This window comes from Salvelinus fontinalis, chromosome 24, assembly GCF_029448725.1.
Source record: "Salvelinus fontinalis isolate EN_2023a chromosome 24, ASM2944872v1, whole genome shotgun sequence".
Classification (NCBI taxonomy): Eukaryota; Metazoa; Chordata; class Actinopteri; order Salmoniformes; family Salmonidae; genus Salvelinus; species Salvelinus fontinalis.
Window position 1 is genome coordinate 15,596,291 of NC_074688.1, and position 24,267 is coordinate 15,620,557.

The window sequence follows — 24,267 nt, forward strand, 5'->3', positions numbered from 1 at the left end:
CATTTGACATTTGTACAAATTAATAAAAAATGAAAAGACAAAATGCATTGAGTCAATAAGTATTCAACCCCTTTGTTATGACAAGCCTAAATAAGTTCAGGAGTAAAAATGTGCTTAACAAGTCACATAATAAGTTGCAAGGACTCACTCTGTGTGCAATAATAGTGTTAAACATTATCTTTGAATGAATACCTCATCTCTGTACCCCACATATATAATTATCTGTAAGGTACCTCAGTCCAGCAGTGAATTTCAAACACAAATTCAACCACAAAGACCACGGTGGTTTTCCAATGATACGCAAAGGGCACTTATTGGCAGACATGGGATATCCCTGTGAGCATGGTGAAGCTATTAATTACACTTTAAAATGGTGTATCAATACACCCAGTCACTAAAGATACAGACATCCTTCCCAACTCAGTTGTTGGAGAGGTAGGAAACCGCTCAGGGATTTTACCATGAGGCCAATGAAGACTTTAAAACAGTAACTGAGTTTAATGGCTGTGATAGGAAAAAACTGAATATGGATCAACAACATTGTAGTTATTCCACACTCCTAACCTAATTGACAAGAGTGAAAAGAAGGAAGCCTGTACAGAATACAAAATATTCCAAAACATGTATCCTGTTTGCAACAAGGCACTAAAGTAATACTGCAAAAAATGTGGCAAAGCAATTCACTTTTTGTCCTGAATACAAAGTGTTGTATTAGATTTGTCCCAAACATATTAGTGAGTACCACTCCACATATTTTCAGGCATAGTGGTGGCTGCTTCATATTGTGGATTTGCTTGTAATCGATAAGGACTGGGGAGTTTTTCAGGATAAAAAAGAAACCGAATGAAACTAAGCACAGGCAAAATCCTAGAGGACAAACTGGTTCAGTCTGCTTTCCACCAGAGACTGAGAGATGAATTCCCCTTTCAGCAGCACAATAACCTAAAACACAAGGCCAAATATACACTGGAGTTTTTTACCAAGAAGACAGTGAATGTGGCCGAGTTATGGCAAATGGTTATGGCAAGACCTGAAAATGGTTGTCTAGTAATCATCAACAACCAATTTGACAGAGCTTGAAGAATTAAAAAAATATATATATTAAAAATATATATATAATATTCAGCAATATTCACTATTCAGGTGTGGAAAGCTTTTAGTGACTTTCCCAGAAAGACTCACAGCTGTCATCGCTGCTTAAGGTGATTCTAACTCAGGGTTTTGAATACATATCTAATCAAGATATACTAGCATTTTATTATTTATGTTTTTCTTATTTATTTTTTACACATTGTATAATTTCCTTCCACTTTGACCGAGTATTTTGTGTAAATTGTTGACAAAAAATTGTCATTTAAATCAATTTTAATCCCACTTTGTAACACAGTAAAATGTGGAAAAAGTCAAGGGGTGTGAATACTTGCATGCTTTCATACATTTTATATAGGGGTGGACCCAGGAATTGAATCTACTATCCTGGTGTTTCAAGTGTCATGCTCTACCAACTGAGCTACAGAGGACCACTAAAGTACTAAAGTTAGTCCCTCCAGGATTCCGTTTTTATATAATTTTTTATTCATCAATTGCCCGCATATTATGAGAGGGCTTGCAAATTTGACCAATCACTGCACTATTTCCACATAAAACAGTCAAATCATCACAGCATTTTAGCATAAAACTAGTACAAAAAGAGGCCTTGCATTTTCAACCAATCACCACATAATATGGTTCAATCAAGCCATGTGTCAAAACTTTACCCATTGTCAGTGCATTTTCGCTCTAAATTGGACAAAATCATTGCATATTGCCATGCAAAATGTCAGAATGGCCTACATCAAACATTTTTGACTGCAAATATATATATTTTTAAATACCCTCAAAATCTTGGAGTGACAGTAAAGTACTAATCACTAAAATACTAAAAGGCACTAATCTCTCACATAGGTTAAACAAGTGTGAGCTCTGAATTCAGTGTACTTAGTAGTCACGTTTGCTTCTGTCTTAAAGGTTGACAAGGGAGTGAAAATTAATTCCTGTCCAGTCTTGTCAATTTTTTCCCTATACTGTTCTGATCCCACAACAGTTCTATAGCCCCGGAACTTTCCTGTCCCGTCCTGATAAAAATCACTCCAGTCCCGTCCTCATTTTTAAGTGCAGAAATAAGAAATAACTTCTCCGTTAGCTGCTTGTCTGTCCCCCCCGCCGCTCTGCGTGTGAGTAGCCATAGCAACCGCTACGTTTTGGCTGTTGCTCAGCACTCACGAGACAGTTGCCTGCACACACAGCTGATAAAAACAACCACATTACGAGGTTTTGGCAATGACGGCAGCCCGTCTACTTACCCAGAGTTGGATGAATTCATAGATCTGGACTTTGGGCCACGATTTTGAAACCCTTGCCCCAAACGAGATTAAATGGCCGGATGTCTTTTGCGCACATATCTACCACCTTATCGGCAATCCTACTCTTCACCTCAGACGGCACGGTTTTAGTTAAATATATAAACAATTGGGCATGACTGGTAACGCTGTTTGTAGTAGAGCAGCCATGCCGCTTGTCCCACTCTCCGGGTTAGTATTTAATTAAACCGCAGCATTTTGTTTCTTCAAGCCGTCTACTCAGTTTGTTCTTCGTCAAAGACAACAATCCAACTTAGTTAAAACATCGCTATATAATGTCAGTGATGGGTCCTTGGCTGCTACGAGACATTGCAATTCCTCTCTTGAAGGCTTCATCATTCACTGACGTACGTTGGCATCTGAGGGAAAGTAGTGACTGGCAGAGGATACTGGAGCAAGGCGCGAGAGTGAGCCGATGCAAAGTGGAGAAGGGAAATTACCATTTATTTATTTTGTATTTTTATTAAGTAAACTATATATTAGGCCAGTTTGCTCCACACACTATATATTTCTACCCCCCCCCCCCATAAAAGAAACCTAATTTAACCATGATATGGTGTCTGTTTCATTTAATCTTAGTAACCAATCAGATTCCTTAGAATCTGTAGATCTGAGGGGCAAAGGTTACCTGTACAGCGTTGAGAGGGTAGCCAATGGGGCGGGGCGTGGGCGGGGACATGCGCAGGGTCTTGTGTTTCTTCAGGCGGTCAGAGAGCAGGCTGTAGATGGCGCTGTAGTGATCGTACGCATCAGTGTGCAGAGACTGGAGAGACAGGGTGAAACAAGAGAGCCGGTCAGCCAAGACAGACATAAGCCAATGGCATTTCATATGCACTACAGCGTTTGTCTACTGTAACAATGTGTCTAATGTGTCTAATGTGTGTGTGTGTGTGTGTGTCTAATGTGTGTGTGTGTGTGTGTGTGTGTGTGTGTGTGTGTGTGTGTGTGTGTGTGTGTGTGTGTGTGTGTGTGTGTGTGTGTGTGTGTGTGTGTGTGTTGGTCCCACCTGGAGCGTGCGCTCGCGGTCCAGTCCCATCTCAGACATGGCCATCAGCACCTGCTCGTTAATGAGCTCTGTCTCCCGCTCAGACTTCACCTGCTCACATTCCACGATCAACTGAGAAAGAGAGAGAATGAGTGAGAGAGACAGGGAGAGAAAATCCATTAAAACGTTGGGTCCATTCTTCATTGAGTCCAGAGATGTCTTGTCAGATCATCCAAAAGCAGCTCGATGGAACCAGAGTTTGGGAACTCACCCTCTCAAACTCTGGGTCGGGGTCTCCCTGCTTCATCCACTTGTTCTTACAGATCTGCTCCATGGAGAGGCGTCTACTGGGCTCCAGCACCAGCATGTGTCGGATCAGGTACTCACAGTCTGTCAGAACACAAGGTCAAAGCAACACTGATGCTAGTGACACACTTCAAAGCAGCCAGTTAGACCCCGTAGATGACGCCATTGTTTCAACTTGCAAGGTATTAGTACTGGCATCAGGTCTCACCTGTGGACATGAAGAAGGGGATGCGGAACTTCCCACTCAGCACCCGGGCCCTCAGGTTCTGGAGGGTGCTGCCGTCAAAAGGCAAGGCACCGCACACCAGAACATACAGCACCACACCCAAACTCTACAGAGAGAGAGAGAGAGAGAGAGAGAGAGAGAGAGAGAGAGAGGGAGAGTGAAAGACAGGGGGGAAAAGAAGGATGAGAAGTAATCCTCATAGGTGAGATTCTCCACCCTTTCTCAAAAGTGGGCACATGCACACTCCCCTGTCATTGATTTGAAAGCACTGGATTGGGGTGTAAGTATTGGCTGGAGGGGATGTCCACCGTTGTTAAATCCATGCCGGGAAGTATGCAAGACAAATGCACACGTTGAGAAAAGGGTGGAGAGCTGGGAAGTAGCCATGGTCCACTATAGGCTATGAGGAGTAGCTGTGGTTGTTTCTTATAGGAACTAGGATTGATAACACTAGGTCACTGACCCAGATATCCACTTTGGGTCCGTCATACTCCTTCCCTTCGAAGAGCTCTGGGGCAGCATAGGGAGGACTCCCACACCAGGTCTTTAGCAGCTGGCCTCGGGAGAACAGGTTACTGAAGCCAAAGTCTAATACAGACAGAGGAGGAGCAGGGAAGTACAGAAAAAAAGGGGGAAAAAAATCAGGGAAAATCAACCTGGTCACTCCTAAAAACCCAGTGGAAAAAGTACACACACTCGCACAAACACACTGTACTATACCTGCAATCTTGATGTTGAGGTTGTGGTCCAGGAGCAGGTTTTCGGCCTTCAGGTCTCGGTGGACGATGTTACGGCAGTGACAGAAGTGGACGGCCGCCACGATCTGCTTGAACTTCCGCCGCGCGTCCTTCTCCGCCATCCTGCCGTGCGCCACCAGGTGGTCTGAACACAGACACGTCAGAGGTCAAAGTTCAAATTCAGTTCATTTTCCTTTCACAGGAGGAGGTTTGCTTTGCATTTCTTGAGCTCCACCACTTCACAAATCAACATTGAAACAATGACAACGTCAAACCTAGGATCACAGAGAAACAGATAGTCACTAGTCAGAGCCATTGACATAGGTAGCAAAGCCATACAATTGGACGCAGGTCAAGAGGTCAAATGTAACTAGTGAGCATACAAAAAAGACACTAGCTCACTACAAAAGAGACAGAAACTTACCGAAAATCTCCCCGCCACTGGCATACTCTGTTACTAGGTAGATCATCTTCTCATTCTCCATCACCTGATGACAGAGACAGACAGACATTTGCATTGACAATATAACCGCTGCAGTCAACATTACTAAACACTCAGCGGTGTGGATCCGGTGATAGACACTGATCTTGGGTCAGATTTGCTTTCTCCATACAAATGGTAAAGGTTGTGGTTGGGGGAGGGTGAGGGGATGCTGAGCCTAGATCTGCATACTCCACCCCGGAGCTGTGGATCTACTGACCTGGTAGAGACGAATGATGTGAGGGTGCCTCAGCATCTTCATGATCTGCACCTCCCTGAAGATCTTCTTCAGGTTTTCATCATCCAGCTGGGTCTTGTCCACTATTTTGATGGCCACCTGAACAGAGACAGAAAGCCAATGGAGTGGGGGTAGGACAAGATATTCATTGAACCATTTCAAGCGAACCAAAACCATTTGAGCGAAATTATTCATCAACGAGTGACCATACTCGACAACAGGAGGTCAAAGTCAGAGCACTGATCATGGACAAAGTGGCACCCTATTCCCTATTTACTCCACTCATTTTGTTCAGGGCTCAAGGGACTCTAGTCAAAGGTAGTGCACTGTCTTGGTAAAAGGGTGCAATTTGGAACTCAGACAGATGGTCAGATATGAACAATCAGTTACTTCCTTTGGCTTAGATAAAGAACCACTTGGACACCAAGACTGGGACATAGAAAGCCAAGATTCCTACCCAACTCACACCATCCGCAAAAGCCAGGATCCTAAGAATTAGCCTAATAGGTTCATCATATAATACACAATACATGGGTTTTATAAATAGCTTAGCGCTCGTCAAAGTCCCAAAGAGGGCACACTCCTACAACCAAGCTGAAACCGGCAGCTAACCAGGCATAGAGAGACAATGCCTCAGATGTCAGTGACCTTAGCGCGGGGATAATTTACATAACGCCACTAAAATACCAAGTCAATGTATATAATCCAGGGGTGCAAAACTCAATTCCTTAAGCGCTACAGTGCCTTCAGAAAGTATTCACCCCCCCCTTGACTTTTCCCACATTTTGTCGTGTTACAGCCTGAATTTAAATTGAACTAAATAGCCCATAACATCAAAGTGGAATTATATTTTTTTAAATTAATTATAAATTAAAAGCTGAAATGCATAGAGTTGTTAAGTATTCAACCCCTTGGTTATGACAAGCCTAAATAAGTTCAGGAGTAAACATTTTCTTTACAAGTCACTTAATAAGTTGCATGAACTCACTGTGTATGCAATAATAGTGTTTAACATGATTTTTAAATGACTACCTCATCTCTGTACCCCACACACACAATTATATGTAAGGCCCTCATTCGTGCAGTGAATTTCAAACACAAATTCAACCACAAAGACCAGGGAGGTTTTCCAATGCCTTGTAAAGAAGGGTAGATGGGTAAAATGTTTTTTTTTTCTTCAGACATTGAATATCCCTCTGAGCATGGTGAAATTAATTAATTACATGGATGGTATATCAACTTTGTTGCCGGAGAGGAAACCACTCAGGGATTTCACCATGAGGTCAATGGTGACTTCAAAACTGTTTGAGTTTAATGGCTGTGATAGGAGGAAACTGAGGATGGATCAACATTGTAGTTACTCCACAATACGAACCTAACTGACAGTGTGAAAAGAAGGAACCCTGTACTGAACAAAAATATTCCAAAACATTCATCCTGTTTTTAACAAGGCACTACCAATTACCCCACCGAAGACATTCTTTTAAAAAGTATACTCAGTAAAAACAGACTTTATATGGACAAATAAATGTCATAGAATAAAAACACAAGTTTTACATGTTCCTGAGTCTGGTTTTAACCTTCCAGACTTAGAATTGTATCAACTTGCCACCCAGGGATTTGACTTGCAACATATAGTTAAATACACTAAAGAAGAACAATGGGTACATATTGAAGATGAGCATGCTCATCCTCAGAATATTTTTAAGTGTCTAATTTTAAGGACAAAGCTAAGAACAACGTGATAGTTAAAAACATAACAATATGGAACAAAATGTAACGTATTCTACAAGAACCAATATCAGTCCCTAAAAAAACTAAAACAACACTATGGAACAATATTTGGATAGCTTTTCAGAATTCACAGATAAATTGGGCTACATGGAAAGCTAAAGACATAGAAACCGTAAATTAATTGGTAATAGGAAATAAATGTATTTCCATGACAGAATTTAAATGATTTAGACAAGAGACAAAATTCAAATTATACAGCACAACGGCAGAGTCAAAACTAACAATGACAACTAACAAACGAACAGTGAGCGTACTGATCTAAAAGAGCTTGCGCGCATAAAATCGTTTTCCAATGCTTTGTAGCCGTTACATAAGTTCTACCGCTTTAATATGTTTTATGTATAAAAGGGTGTCTCCATTATGACCAATCCAAATAGCCTACCTGCAACTGGTAAAAAAGTTGTCACGACGTGTGCGCTTGCTGCTCTGTCTACGTGACTCAGCTGCAGCATTCTCTCAACGCACACACACACCGCTCCGGCCCTCCTCTCCACCACTCACTCACAGCCTGATAGTCTGCAGCAGCAGGTCACCGTGAAATATATATATATTTCTAAGAGAAATACATTGGTGGCAATGGTGCAATTTAGATGTAGCCCAAAAACCCAACACATCGTTTTCAATGTAGGCCAATTTGTCTGGAAAACCGAGAACTTGGCAACACTGACAACCGAGAACATGGCAACACTGACAACCCATAGCTTCTCGGAATGCTATAAAATCATACAATTATGGGCGGAGTTACAAAATTGGCTGTCAGAAGTATTACAATGTAAATGTACTTCTAATCCGTCTTTCTGCATATTTCAAGACATGGCATATGAGGGTGCAGTGAGTTACCCTATGGGTTGGACAATACTTCTCGTCAATCATCTTGAAAAAACGTGTACTTAAAAAAATAGTAATCAACAAATTCTCCATCATTAACACAATGGAAAGGTCAAATGCTTTATTATCTAAATGTTGAAGCTGCATGGGCTACAGACAGAAACAAAATGGTGCAGTTTGAGGTCATGTGGCAGAGAGTGATACTGGCGCTGGAGATGGTGGTGTGAGCAGGTGGTTCTGGGCAGGGGTTATGTTGTGGATGTTGGTGTGCTGTATGTTGTTGTTTGTATGTGTATGCTTTGTATTGCAAAAAAATATATAATAATCTTACAAAAAAAAGTAATACTGCAAAAAATGTGGCAAAGCAATACATTTTTTGTCCTGAATATAAAAAGTGTAATGTTTGGGGCAAATTCAATATAACACATAACGGAGTACCACTCCCTATTTACAAGCGTAGTGGTGGCTGCACCATGTTATGGATATGCTTGTAATCATTAAGGACTGTGGAGTTTTTCAGGATAAAAAAAAATAACAGAATGGAGCTAATCACAGGCAAAATCAGAGGAAACCCTGGTTCAGTCTGCTTTCAACTAGACACTGGTAGATGAATTCACCTTTCAGAAGGACAATAACTTTAAACACAAGGACAAATCTTCACTGGAGTTGCTTACCAAGAAGACAGTGAATGTTCCTGAGTGGCCGAGAAACAGTTTTGACTTACATCAGCATGAAAATCAAATAAAAAACGTATTTGTCACATGCGCTGAATACAACAGGTGTAGGTAGACCGGTAGACCGCTACCTCCGCCTTTGTGCAAGGAGGTGCACTGCCAACGCCCTGCAAAATGACCTCCAGCAGGCCACAAATGTGCATGTGTCTGCTCAAACGGTCAGAAACAGACTCCATGAGGGTGGTATGAGGGCCCGACGTCCACAGGTGGGGGTTGTGCTTACAGCCCAACACCGTGCAGGACGTTTGGCATTTGCCAGAGAACACCAAGATTGGCAAATTCGCCACTGGCGCCCTGTGCTCTTCACAGATGAAAGCAGGTTCACACTGAGCACATGAGCACATGTGACAGACGTGACAGAGTCTGGAGACGCCGTGGAGAACGTTCTGCTGCCTGCAACATCCTCCAGCATGACCGGTTTGGCGATGGGTCAGTCATGGTGTGGGGTGGCATTTCTTTGTGGGGCCGCACAGCCCTCCATGTGCTCGCCAGAGGTAGCCTGACTGCCATTAGGTACCGAGATGAGATCCTCAGACCCCTTGTGAGACCATATGCTGACACATGCACATTTGTGATCTGCTGGAGGTCATTTTGCAGGGCTCTGGCAGTGCACCTCCTTGCACTAAGGCGGAGGTACCGGTCCTGCTGCTGGGTTGTTGCCCTCCTACGACCTCCTCCACGTCTCCTGATGTACTGGCCTGTCTCCTGGTAGCGCCTGCATGCTCTGGACACTACGCTGATAGACACAGCAAACCTTTTGCCACAGTTCGCATTGATGTGCCATCCTGGATTAACTGCACTACCTGAGCCACTTGTGTGGGTTGTAGACTCCGTCTCATGCTACCACTAGAGTGAAAGCACTGCCAGCATTCAAAAGTGACCAAAACATCAGCCAGGAACCATAGGAACTGAGAAGTGGTCTGTGGTCACCACCTGCAGAATCACTCCTGTTTTGGGGGTTGTCTTGTTAATTGCCTATAATTTCCACCTTTTGTCTATTCCATTTGCACAACAGCATGTGAAATGTATTGTCAATCAGTGTTGCTTCCTAAGTGGACAGTTTGATTTCACAGAAGTGTGATTGACTTGGAGTTACATTGTGTTGTTTAAGTGTTCCCTTTATTTTTTTGAGCAGTGTATATATATATATACACACACACAACACACACAGAAAAGCTATTTTTTTGTTCATTAAAATAACATCAAATTAATCCGAAATAGTGTCGACATTGTTAATGTTGTAAATGACTATTGTAGCTGGAAACGGCAGATTCTTAAAGGAATATCTACATAGGCGTACAGAGGCCCAATATCAGCAACCATCACTCCTGTGTTCCAATGGCACGTTGTGTTAGTTAATCCAAGTATATCATTTTAAAAAGGCTAATTGATCATTAGAAAACCCTTTTGTAAGTATGTTAGCACAGCTGAAAACTGTTGTTCTGTTTAAAGAAGCAATAAAACTGGCCTTCTTTAGACTAGTTGAGTATCTGCGTCAGCATTTGTGGGTTCGATTACAGGCTTAAAATGGCCAGAAACAAATAACTTTCCTCTGAAACTCGTCAGTCTATTCTTGTTCTCAGAAATGAAGGCTATTCCATGCGAGAAATTAATAAGAAACTGAAGATCTCGTACAATGCTATGTACTACTCCCTTCACAGAACAGCACAAACTGGCTCTAACCAGAATAGAAAAAGAGGAGTGGAGGCCCCCTTGCACAACTGAGCAAGAGGACAAGTACATTAGTGTCTAGTTTGAGAAAGAGACGCCTCACAAGACCTCAACTGGCAGCTTCATTAAATAGTACCCGCAAAACACGAGTCTCAACGTCAACAGTGAAGAGGTGACTCCAAGATGTTGGCCTTCTTGGCAGAGTTGCGAAGAAAATAGCCATTTCTCAGACTGGCCAATAAAAATAAAATATTAAGATGGGGAAAAGAACACAGACACTGGACAGAGGAATCCTGCCTCGAAAGCCAGCATCCCGGAGTCACATCTTCTAAATCAGCATTTTTGGACGCCGATTATAGCCGATTATATTGCAATCCACGAGGAGACTGCATGGCAGGCTGCCCACCCCTAGTTACGCGAGTGCAGGCAGCAAGGAGCAATGGTAAGTTGCTAGCTAGCATTAAACTTATCTTATAAAAAACAATCTTAAAATAATCACCAGTTAACTACACATGGTTGATGATATTACTAGTTAAACTAGCTTGTCCTGCGTTGCATATAATCAATGCGTTGCCTGAAATTGTGTCACTTCTCTTGCGTTCAGTGTAAGCAGAGTCAGGGTATATGCAGCAGTTTGGGTCGCCTGGCTCGTTGCGAACTGTGTGTAGACCATTTCTTCCTAACAAAGCCCGTGATTAATTTGCCAGAATTGTACATAATTATGACATAACATTGAAGGTTCTGCAATGTAACAGCAATAGTTAGAATTAGGGTTTCCACCCGTTTCGATAAAATACAGAACGGTTCCGTATTTCACTGAAAGAATTAATGTTTTGTTTTTGAAATGACCGTTTCCGGATTTGACCATATTAATGTCCCAAGGCTCGTATTTCTGTGTTTATTATATTATAATTAAGTCTATGATTTGATATTTGATAGAGCAGTCTGACTGAGCGGTGGTAGGCAGCAGCAGGCTTGTAAGCATTCATTCAAACCGCACTTTCCTCCGTTTGCCAGCAGCTTTTCGCAATGCTTGAAGCACAACGCTGTTTATGACTTCAAGCCTATCAACTCCCGAGATTAGGCTGGTAAAACTATAGTGCTTATAAGAACATCCAATAGTCAAAGGTCTATGAAATACAAATGGTATAGAGAGAAATAGTCCTATAATAACAACAACCTAAAACTTATTAACTGGGAATATTGAAGACTCATGTTAACAGGAACCACCAGCTTTCAAATATTCTCATGTTCTGTCACTTTTTTTCTTTCACTTTTACTTTCTTCTCCAACACTGTGTTTTGCATTATTTAAACCAAACATGTTCATTATTTATTTGAGACTAAATAGATTTTATTTATGTATTATATTAAGTTAAAATAAAAGTGTTCATTGTTCATTCACTATTGTTGTAATTGTCATTACAAATAAATAAATAAATATATTACGACCGATTAATCGGTATCTGCTTTTTTTGGTCCTCCAATAATCGGTATCGGAGTTGAAAAATCATAAAAACGGTCGACCTCTAGTGTGAATACTTATGTGAATTAGATATTTCTGTATTTCATTTTCAATAAATTAGTAAGAAATTCTAACAACATGTTTTCACTTTGTCATTATAGGGTATTATGAGTAGATGGCTGAGAATAGTTTTTTTTAATCCATTTAGAATTCAGGCTGTAACACAACAACATGTGGAATAAGTCAAGGGGTGCGAATACTTTGAAGGCCCTGTGTTTGCTTGGTTTTGTTATTTCCTTTTGTGAATAATTAAGACCTAGACAACCAGGTGAGGGGTTCCTAACTAATCAATTACCTTAATTGATTAATCAAGTACAAGGGAGGTGCAAAAACTCGCAAAAGCACGACCCTCCATGGATTGAGTGACACCATGCTGATCTAACCAATTCTGGCGGTGCTTTCTTTTACCAACAACTGTGACGTGTCAGCTCGACGTCAGGTTTTAGGCTAATGAATAAATTAGCCTAACAGTGTAATGGGGTGATCTGTTGAGAATGAGACGAAAACCTGCTCTTACACGTGCCTAAACATCCTTGTTAGCTGGCTGCGCCTTCTGGGAATACTAGTTATTTCTGAAGCTACTCTTCCCCCTCTCTGTTCTTGGCCGAGATAATAGAATGGGGCCATATGAAAGCAAGCTGCGGCCCATTTCCGGCTAGCGGACAGGAAAAGGAAGAGCCAGGCACATGGTGTTCTAGCATTGAACCCTGTGTGTGTGTGTGTGTGTGTGTGTGTGGTGGGTCCATCTTTCTCAGTAGGGCTGTGTGCATGTCCATCTCTGTGGTATTTTAAGCTTCATTGGGCTATTATTGCTCTGGCAGTCATCCAGCTGTGTTGATGTAAACTCCCCCCCCCCCCCCCCCCCCCCCGCATCGTGGGTACGATGGCCAACATCTGGAGCAAGGACACACTTGAAAAACACACAACGTATTATACAGTAAAAACAGAAAGTCCCAAATGAGGGAGTAAGGTCATGAGGCATTGTGAGTTCACACTCCCGGTCTCACGCCACAAACTCAAATTCTTTGGGAACATCAAGTCCCTTTCCATGCAAATGGTCTCAAAATAAGGAAATTGGGTGCGAAATCAAAACTGGGAGAGAGTGCTATGCTGGCCTATAAAAGCTGGTGCCAGCATCATGTTTGATAGAACATCATTTGGCAAGCCCGATAAGCTGAGCACACAGAGGAGTTTGGACAAGCTATCCGAATGACTAGCACAACTCATTTCCTCACACACGCAATTCAAATGGCCAGTTGTAGTTGGAACTACTGGCTGGGTCTTGACATATACAGTTATAGTTACAGTAATCTACTTGGAGGGGGTGACGTGTCTGGCCTGCATTACTTTGGAATTTTCCATTGAAAGATATGGATACAGAGAGTCAGTTAAGCTGAAGTGTCATATAGCCCCCGCGATCACACGACTGTTGACCTAACCATAGCACCGCGCCACTGCTGAGACTTAGCAACCAGGAAAAGACAAGTGGCAAGAGGCCTACAAAATGAACAGGAGAGATAGATAGGCCTCCAACACAAGCAGACCAGTAAACTGAGATTGTTTGGGGCAAGGCACTCTAAACAACACGACTGTGCTGCTGACAATTACATCAAAGGAATGCGGACAAGAGGACTTTTCAAGTTTGATGACTTTGCTGTCATGAAATTCCTTTTACGTTTTATATAGCAGCGTATTACTGCAGAGAGCTCAAGAGAGGCAAATATGAAAAACCAAAAACGCAATCTGGAGATCGAAGATGGAATAAAAATGATGGATCAAAAAGTCTAATAAAAGTTGAGAACAAAACAAGGAGTTTAACACATACCAAATGGAACGCATTGGTGATGGTGTCATGTGTGGATTTAGCCTAACCTCTAACAATATCACGTGGGATACCAGTAAGTAGTCTAACAGGTGAGAGCGTTTTAAAAAGACACAGCCATAAAGACACCATCTCAGCCGTCTGCAATGAGAATAGTCAAAGTTTAATCTTTACTGCCTCAGTCAGTCAGGCCCAAAGCCACTTGTCTCAGGAGCAATGCTCACCAACAGAGACCAGGGCTGTGTCCTCATCTGAGAGGAGACTAGACCAAGACCCCCCCAAGACATACACACAGTGCATCTAAACATATGACAGTCAGTATGAGTCAGCATGAGTGGGATTGTGGATAGGGTTGGTTTGGGTGCACAGAGTGCTAACAAGCACGTGCATGTGAGTGACCGTGTAGCATGCACGTGCCTGTATTCTGCTGTGCATGAGCAAGAGATGATCAGTGTGACATTGTTCTAGTATGGGGAGGAGGGGGGGGGGGACACTTGCCAACACTGACATCAAAAACATTCACATCTCCACCAGTTAAAGATGGTCGAAATAACATCATCATCATCACAACCACATCTCTATCAGCTTAACCCGCTGGGTTCCCTGTTGTAGAGGGTTGACCTTCTACTCCAATCAAGCTCCCTTATGTGGAGGTTAACGTGTGCAGTGAGCATCACAAGATCACACAAATAAGTCTGCATCTTTTTTATTCAACCCATGTTGTTGGTTTTCTTTGCGTGTTCCTTTCAGCGGCAACACTACGCACCGCTGCATTTGGGAGGTCTTCACCCCTGCTGCTCAACGTTCTCGTCATCTGGAGACGGTCACCACACAGGGTGAAAGTTCAACGCTGCAAGGTTACCAGTAATAAGAGACTCAGACTTTGACCTGGGGGTGGTGGCAGTGTGGTGGCTGTGGTATCGTTATTATTATTATTAATTGTTTAACCTGTATTTAACTAGGCAAGGCAGTTGAGACCAAATTCTTATTTACAATGACGGCCTACAGGGGAACAGTGGGTTAAACTGCCTTGTTCAGGGCAGAACGACAGATTTTTATCTTGTCAGCTCGGGGATTCGATCCAGCAACCTTTCGGTTGCTCTAACCACTAGGCTACCTGCCACCCCATGCTAGCTAACAACAAAACGGTCTCCCTGCCCTTCAACCACACAGTGGAGCCACAGGCTTTACACACTCCTCCAGGGAGAGCGAAAGACTGTGTTCTGTGTGTGTGTGTGTCTCACGCATGTATGTGGGTGACTCAGCTAAGTCATAAGTCTACGTTCAGATGTTCCTCTATGTGTCTGTACTGTAGAACGAGTGTGTGTACCAAATTATTGGCCTATTCATGTACGTGCTGATCAGGAGTGCATGTGCTATTTTAACCGTGAATAGGTCTCATTCATCAATGAGGCAGCCAATACCCTAAATGGACAATGGGGGAAATCAAGAAGACGCAGTCTGTCTAAAACCAAAGCAAACAAACAAAACTGGGATGAGTAAAGAGGCATAAAACACCAACAGATACAACACAGAGGATAATAAAAATGGGTCAGTCCAGTCCTGGATTCTGATTGGCTGAGTTCGTGATCCAGTCGTGTGTATCATCATGATATAGCCTATTCACAATACCACAGTCTCTAGTGCCTTATTGCTTTAATGTCCACGGTTATGTGGCTAAACCACCCACATAAACTAAAACCTCCATCTGACTAAACCACCCACATAACCTAAAACCTCCATCTGATAATATGGGCCACCTCCACTTGCAAACCAATGAGAACAGTTTTTCTGTAGACAGAGTTTGCGTTGGATCTTGATATCAACCAATGACTGTGGTCCCCTAGCAGCAGCTGAGCTCCATACATGGAGGGGTCAAGTCTCCGTAGTCCTCCATCTCCCACCAACACATGGCCAACGTCTCTATGGATACCAACAAGATCCCAATGGAATTACTGTTCCCGGGGCACCTGACGTTGATAACTCACTAAAGTTAAGTGACTCCAATGTGTAAGTCTCTGTGAAAGACGCATCATGTCGTCGACGTTGCCAACTGACTCTCGAGGGGGGACTGGCCGGACTGGCACACGCAGGCAGGCGATGCCGTGGGGCTATTTGTCAAGGGGTTAAATATAGCTGATACAGTGTTGTAAGGCATGGACCCAGACCATACAGTCAGTAAGACCTGAATGTAGGTGAAAGTCTCCATTATGGGAATGCTTACTGAGGATCCTTTCTGTGGTAAAAGGGGGTGAATTTGGACAACGGTATCAACTGGTATCAGACCTAGGTGGCAAAGGCTCGGATGGATATCGTCAATTGTCGGCGTACTAACAAACCCCCACCTCGTAACACGTGACCCCAAACTGTTTACAGCTCTGTTGTTGGCGGAGAGAAAATGTTACCGTTTTAAAGCTAATTTCCCACAATCCTACACATTTTGCATGGGCCAAATATTTTTTTCTGTTTTAAACTAATTTCCTGTTATTCAAAAAAAATAATCCATGTCTTATGTGTGTTTATATGATACCAGGGTCGAAAGCTGACCTAGTTTTACTCTGGACCAGTGGTCCGTATTAACCCCGTTCTGGGTCTGGACCGCCAGTTGAGTATGGCTGGTCTACTGTATATGAGTGAGGATATTTATTCACCATAATCTAGCTAAGCTACTACCAAACAGCCTAAACAGATATGACGTCATATAGCTACACACTATAGATACACTAAAGTATTCAGACCCCTTGACTTTTTCAACTTTGTTACGTTACCACCTTATTCTAAAATGGATTAAATAGATTTTTTTCCCTCATCAATCTACACACAATAGCTCATTATGACAAAGCAAAAACGGGCTTGTATAAAAAACTGAAATATCACATAAGAATTCAGACCCTTTACTCAGTAATTTGTTGAAGCTGCAATGGCAGCGATTACAGCCGAGTCTTCTTGGGAATGACGCTACAAGTTGGGGCGGCAGGTAGCCTAGTGGTTAGAGCATTGTGCCAGTAACCTAAAGGTTGCTAGATCGAATCCCCGAGCTGACATGGTAAAAATATGTCGTTCTGTCCCTGAAGAAGGCAGTTAACACTGTTCCTAGGCCGTCATTATAAATAAGAATTTGTTCTTAACTGACTTGCCTAGTTAAATAAAAGGTTAAATTCAAAATAATTAACACCTGTATTTGGGGAGTTTCCCCCATTCTTCTCTGTAGATCCTCTCAAGCTGTCAGGTCGGATGGGGAGCATCGCTGCACAGCTATTTTCAGGTCTCTCGAGAGATCGGGTTCAAGTCCGGGCTCTAGCTGGGCCACTCAAGGACATTCAGAGACTTGTCCCGAAGCCAAAATGTTGTCTTGGCTGTGTGTTAGGGTCGTTGTTCTGTTGGAAGGTGAACCTTTGCCCCAGTCAGCTAGTCTCCCAGTCCCTGCCACTGAAAAATGTTTCTCATGGTCTGAGTGTTTAGGTGCCTTTTGGCAAACTCCAAGCGGGCTGTCATGTGCCTTTTACTGAAGAGGGGCTTCCGCCTGGCCACTCTACCATAAAGGTGTGATTGGTAGAGTGCTGCAGAGATGGTTATCCTTCTGGAAGGCTCTCTGTCAGAGTGACCAAGGCCCTTCTCCCCCAATTGCTCTGTTTGGCCGGGCAGCTTTAGGAAGAGCCTTGGTGGTTCCAAACTTCAACCATTTAAGAATGATGAAGGCCACTGTGTTCTTGGGGATCTTCAATGCTGCAGACAATTTTTGGTACCCTTCCCCAGATCTGTGCCTCGACACAATCTTGTCTCGGAGCTCTACGGACAATTCCTTCAACCTCATGGCTTGGTATTTGCTCTGACATCCACTGTCAACTGTCTGACCTTATATTGTCAGGTGTGTGCCTTTCCAAATCATGTCCAATCAATTGAATTTACCACAGGTATCAAGTTGTAGAAACATCAATGATGATCAACAGAAACAGGATGCACATGAACTCAATTCCGAGTCTCATAGCAAAATGTCTGAATAATTATACTTTATTTAAATATGTTTTTTATTTTTAACAGATATGCCAAATTTCTAAAAACCTGTTTTTGCATTGTCATTATGGGGTATTGTTTGTAGATTGATGTCGTTGTTTTTGATCCATTTTACAATAAGGCTGTAACGCAACAAAATGTAGAAAAAGTCAAGGGGTCTGAATACTTTCCGAATGCACTAAGTAGTATGAAATTGCCTGTCAAAAACGACTGTTTTTTTTTATTTTAAAAATGACATGAGTTAGACCTAGGACAGATTCCACTAGGGCTAGTACTGAACGCACCAACAAGAACATGAGAAGATGGGCGTACAGAATCAGATTCTCTCTGTGCATAACCCAATAACTATGGGACATGAAGGTAGGTCAAGCAGCAACACCACAATTGTCAAATTATTAATGCAAATGAAATCACGGCACGACACGTGCATTAAGCCCGTTATCTAACATTGCCTGGCCATCGCGGCTGCTGCTCCTCCTCCTCCTCCTCCATGCAAATCTAAGCTGAGGAGGCGGCGGTAGGGGAAGAAGTAGTCTGGATAGATGCAGTGTCACATGAGACGGCGCGATGCACCGCAGACAAGCCAGAGCACGCCGGCTGCCTTCTTTAGCCATACCTGTCTGACTGTAGTGGAGCCAAGAGGAGGTGCCCCGTCTTCTGATAAGGAGGGGGGAGCTAGTCAGCCGGCAGACACATTTCGGTTTAGAAACACTTTTTTATTCAGGTGTGTGTTTTGTTGTTGACCCTAGTCCCGAGCCTGTCAGGTCTGCCCTAACCACTCTAAGACAGTCCCTCTTCCATAGCTGTGACGCTTGGCTCAGTCTAACACCACGGCTCCACAAACCCCTTCTCCCTGCCTGGCTTTGCGGACCGAAGCATTGAGCTATAGTTCCTGTCTTTCACACCAGTGATTAGGCATGACTAATGCTGGTGGAAAAGGTGTGCAGTGCGAAGATCTGTCCAAATATACTGAGTTTGCTCACTTCTACGTCAGCTAACTGACTGCTAGGGAGGGTGTCATGTCAATACACGTGAGCAATATTAATAGATAGGATACTGTTTGAATTCAGAAGACATTTTGTTGATGTAGCTAGAAGAGGCAACTTTTTTTGTTTACTTTGAATTTCATAAACATGACCAGAAATATCAGTGTTTATAATTTTGAGTTGGTGAGAAGGTAGCACCAAGGCACTGGTTTCATATGTTTAAGCATCTATTTTTTTTTTTAAACATTACCTAGTGCCATTTAAATTGTACATTCAAACCAGGTGAATCTGAAGCATGTCATGCTTCATAAGATGCAATTGGAGGGATAAAAAAATAGGGGGGGGGGGGGAAGGTTTTGGGTGGTGGTACATTTAATGACAAACCCAAAACAATCATACTTGGACCAGCTACTTCCTCTAAACATTACACAGAAACCACACTGGCCACAAAATAAATGTACACATACATGTTATTCAATCATTTCACCCACCTCATTAACGCTCGTGAATGAGCGTCTGCGCAGCCAAGCGCTAAAATAGAACTTGGTTCTATTTGAGACACTCCACAAGGTGAAAGTCCCCTCCTTATTGGATATGAGGAAAATACAAACCCATGTGGGAGCTTGAAAGACAAACGAGGAGAGATGAATTAAAGATAACCAAGTAAAAACAAACTAGGTTTTCCTTAATCGTTGGAGTAGAGTAACGCCCCATTTTGTACAACTCCGGGTCAAAGTTCTACAAAGAACCAGCTAAAAAGACGACCATATGTATGTCAGCCCAATGTACATCAACCAGGAAAAATATCCATTCATGTGTTGACCTGCCCCTGTGATTCAGCATGGCCTATTTAATTATACATTTATAAAATGAGAGAAATCAAATGTAAATTATCACAATGACCTCTGCCTAGAAAGGGTCATTTTCAAATTGCACTAATGCAATCCATTCTACCAATCCAGTAGAACGCAAAATATCAGGGCCTGTGTGGAGTCCCCCTTTGCAAAAGTATCACTCAACAAAAAACGTGGCCTAATAATGGAGAGATTGTAGTTTTTAGTGGTCAGTGTTTTATCAATGAATCGTTAAGTAACTTTGAAGCACTAATATGTGGTTCCCTATAAATACATTTGCACAAGTTCTGTAGATTAGTTTAAGCTGCTTAGGCTACAGCCTAATATGTTTTTGAATATGTTCCATGTCACCATGTGAGTTAATCTATCAGAATAGTCAGCCTTCCTCACACAACACACATAGAAGTAGTCAAGTGTTCTCGGTCTTCTACACACACATTACAATCGTGATGTCCTTACAGGTAGCCTTCTGTTTATCCCTCTCTGATGACTGCCCTCAGTTCGATTCCATGAGCGTGTTGCAGAGTCTTATTACTAGGAGTCTTATTACCAGGAGATATGTCAGCTTAGTGGCACTGGCACAGGCTTAAAAGTATGGCCAGAGTGGGTAGGCTATCAATTGGCCTGCTCTACTCCTTGCCCACCCAAGTCATTATTGAGAGAAAAACATTGAAAGGGAAAAGGGGATACCTAGTCAGTTGTACAACTGAATGCATTCAACTGAAAGGTGTCTTCCGCATTTAACCCAGACCCTCCCCCCGCAGAGAGGTGCGGGGGGATGCAATTGCTTCTCAATAAGATACCTGGGAAAATAAAATGGAATGGTAATTTGTGTAAAGGCAAAATGTGGATAAAAAAAGTAGTTTACTGTTCATGCTAAGGTCTCTCAACTATAAGGATGAGAAAAGATATGTAGGTTAAAGTTGCGACTACCTTGATTGTTTATTTGTTTCAATATTGAAAAACAAGTGTCAAGCGGACAGTGACTATCCACCAGCAATGCATCTGCCTACAGACACCCACACCATGCAACAGCATAAGCACACTCAAAGGGATATTTTTCAGTGATAAAAATACGTTCGTTAGTGAACACATTTTTAGGAATGAGATATGGCAAGCCACTTATATGTTTACTGCCTGTCAAGCAGGTTTGTTATTTTAGTTAACTACCAAGCCAACTTAACTAGCTTGCCAAAGGCGCATTCACTTCAAAATATCACAAATATATATCTAGTTGCTTGCAAATGATACGTGTAAACTACTGATAACATGATGCTTGTGATTCTACCTAGTTAATACATAATGCCCAAAATAGCTGGTTAGTTAACGAACGCAGTCCACGCACGAAGCGCCCCTCTCCTCTCTTTCATCCCAGCGGTACCCTCATCTTCGTAGACAAGTCACCCCCGCTGCCCTTGTTACATGAGAACTGGTTCTATCATGTGAAAAACTACAAAGCGAATGATTGCTTATGATACCCCATGTTTACACCCCCGCACTGCGACCAAAAGCGGTCTAGCCGTTGTAACGTTACTCGCTCTCAGCCCGAAGGCCCAATCTTCAGCCTGGATGAGAGTGACAGCGATAACAGTCAAATTAGTACAAATCGTTGACAACCTGGAACTGATCCCCTTCAAAAGCCTTGTATTAACCATCCTACCTTTGCTTTGGTGATGATGTGTGTTGCTAATTTAACAACGGCGAAATTTCCCTTGCCGATGGTCCGCTCGATTTCGTAGTAGCCCACTCGGGCTAGGGGGGGCCTGCCGGACGAGGGGTGGCCGGGGTTGGTGATGCACCCCGCGGCCGGTCGATTGGAGTGGCTGATCCCAGAGGATGGCTGTGGTCGGTTCTGGGCGCCCATGCCTGCGTGGGCCGGTCGGGTAGAGTGCGTAATCCCGGCCGCAGCGGACCCAGCTGCACCTCCGCTTGACACGGCCGCCATCTTCTCGCCTCTCTGCGGGAACAACAACCAGCCTTGCGCAGCGCGCATCGCGAGCACGCCCCCACCCTGCGTCATATTACGTACATTGCCCCTCCGCAGCGCCCTCTCTAGGTTGTAACTATAGCAACTATCAGCGTAACAATGACTTCATCCACAGAAACGGTTGTCTTGGCGACAGAACTGCGCATTATGCACTAGTACAAATCTGTGTATGTTTCTAACCGGGAAGACAGCGGTGCAGTTTCACACGTCTGTCGAGTGTAACATCACATGGTTGGATGGATTCAACCTCTCGACTTCAACTCATTCTAATGGACACTGAAAATACTTTATACTTTATTGCCTGCAGTTATTATGTTCTGTTCTATTCTATAGGTGAATGCACCAATTTGTAAGTCGCTCTGGATAAGAGCGTCTGCTAAATGACTTAAATGTAAATGTAAATGTAAATATTCTATTAGTTTACACCTGGCGGCCTATAACTCTGCATTGTTGGGAAGGGCTCGTAAGCAAACATTTCACTGTAAAGTCTACACTTTTGTATTCGGCGCATGTGACAAATACAATTTAACTTGATTTGATGTCATGCCTCATCCATCGTCTACAGCAGGGGTGTCAAATATATGGCGAGGCGTCCAATCCCGCTTGAGTAAAATAAACACGGGAACGAACTCAATATACTGAATATACTTTCAACCTCGTTGAAGACCGAATCCTGTCTCGGAGCTCTATGGACAATCCCTTCGACCTGATGGCTGATTGTTGCTCTGACATGCACTGTCAACTGTGGGACCTTATATGGTAGATCACACAAGGGCCATTCCCTTTTCTGAATCTAAATGTATCCATTTCCTTTATCAATATTATACAATTTTTCCTTGCACACGACTAAATCAAGTTGTAAGAATTAGAAGAATAAGAATTTGATGGCAATTGGACACCTAAGCTACTTCCTACTTTGATGGTTAAACTATAGAGGCAGCAACTATAAGAGTTGAGAAAGAAGAAGAAAAAGAACGAAAGAAAGAATGCAAACATGTTTTTTTCTGATTAATTATAACAGATGAGAAATTGCCAAATATACACAGCACTACTTCACTGTTATTATCTATTAATTAAACTGTTTCTCTCTGGAAAAACTAAGGGGATGTGACTGACCAGAAATCCAATGTTGAATTTCAGAATTTGTTAATTTATGGTTAGGGTTATGTTTAAGGGTTAAGAAGGTTAGGGTTAGGGTCAGTTTCAGATGTTGTCCTATTCGGGCTGTCAATAGGATGCTGATCAGTCAAGTCTCCCATTTATCGCAGGTTGGCATTTATTGTAATGAATCTTGCCCTGGAGGCAGCTCTGCAGAGTGATCACTAGCTGACAAAGTCATAACATTTCTTACCTTAACCCTAACCACATTGGTAACCCTAATGCCTAACTTTAACCTTAAATTAAGACCAAAAAACATTTTTTGGTTTTAATGAACTTTTACGATATAGCCAATTTTGACTTTGCAGCTGGCCCATCTAGTGGAAATAGTTCAGTTCTGCCTCCAGGTCAATAAATGTAAACACACATACACTTTTCTGCAGTAACTCTCCTGCACTGCCTCTATGCACACACACACTACATACGCACGCACGCCCACACACACATAACACGCAAACACACACACAAACAAACACACACTTTCACACTCACCACATACCCTGCTACTGTCTATTATTCTGTTGCCTAATCACTTTTCCCCTACCTATGTACATAGCTACCTCAATTACCTCGTACCCCTGCACATCAACTCGGTACTGGTACTCCAGTTCTAGACCTCAGCTGAATCTGGTAATGAATGGTGTGGCTGTTGAACAAGTTTAGGAGACTAAATTACTTGACATTACCTTAGATTGTACTCTGCCGTGGTCAACACATAGATTCAAATGGTTGCAAAGATGGGGAGTGGTCTGTCCATAGTAAATAGATGCTCTGCTTTTTTGACACCACACTCCAAAAAGCAAGTTCTGCAGGCTCTAGTTTTGTCTTATCGTGATTATTGTCCAGTCGTGTGGTCGAGTGCTACAGGGAAATACCTAGTTAAGCTGCAGCTGGCCCAGAACAGAGCGGCACGTCTTGCTCTTCATTGTAATCAGATGGCTGATATGAATATTTCACTGTAGCATGCCAGTCTCTCTTGGCTAAGAGTTGAGGAGAGACTGACTGCATCACTTCTTCTTTTTATAAGAAACATTAATGTATTGAAAATCCCAAATTGTTTGCATAGTCAACTTACATACAGCTTTGACACACACACTTACCCCACTAGACAAGCCACCAGGGGTCTTATTACAGTCCCCAAATCCAGTACAAATTCAAGAAAGCATACAGCATTATATAGAGCCATTATGGAATGGAACTCCATTCCATCTCATATTGCTCAAATAAACAGCAAACCTGGTTTAAAAAAAACAGATAAATGGCACAACGCCTCTCCCCTATTTGATCTCGATAGTTTTTTGGTATGTATTGATATGTAGGCTATAGAAGAGTAACTGCTGCTTTTGCAACAGCTAATGGGGATCCTAATAAAATACTAAATATTCCCTGTATATAGCCATGTTAATTTTACTCGTTATTGCTATTTGTTATTCACTGTGTATTTATTCCTCGTATCACTATTTCTATTTTTTATTTGTATTTTTTTCATCTTCATCTTTAAATACGCATCTTTGGAAAAGGAC

At 42.5% G+C, this 24,267-nt stretch overlaps 1 protein-coding gene across 4 annotated transcripts in view; it reads right to left on the reverse strand.

Moving 5' to 3' along the window:
• LOC129822001 (serine/threonine-protein kinase SIK3 homolog) overlaps positions 1 to 21,577 on the reverse strand; it is a 49,649-nt gene extending 28,072 nt beyond the window's left edge. For all 4 annotated transcript variants that reach the window (XM_055879819.1, XM_055879818.1, XM_055879817.1 and 1 more), the window contains exons 1-9: positions 21,260 to 21,577; positions 5,355 to 5,471; positions 5,078 to 5,141; positions 4,637 to 4,798; positions 4,380 to 4,504; positions 3,899 to 4,022; positions 3,656 to 3,774; positions 3,406 to 3,516; positions 3,028 to 3,162 (exon numbers count right to left, since the gene is read on the reverse strand). In XM_055879819.1, coding sequence (XP_055735794.1) covers positions 3,028 to 3,162; positions 3,406 to 3,516; positions 3,656 to 3,774; positions 3,899 to 4,022; positions 4,380 to 4,504; positions 4,637 to 4,798; positions 5,078 to 5,141; positions 5,355 to 5,471; positions 21,260 to 21,544 — 1,242 coding nt within the window. In that variant the 5' untranslated portion in view covers positions 21,545 to 21,577. The remainder of the gene's footprint in view (positions 1 to 3,027; positions 3,163 to 3,405; positions 3,517 to 3,655; positions 3,775 to 3,898; positions 4,023 to 4,379; positions 4,505 to 4,636; positions 4,799 to 5,077; positions 5,142 to 5,354; positions 5,472 to 21,259) is intronic.
• Positions 21,578 to 24,267: the final 2,690 nt, after the last annotated feature.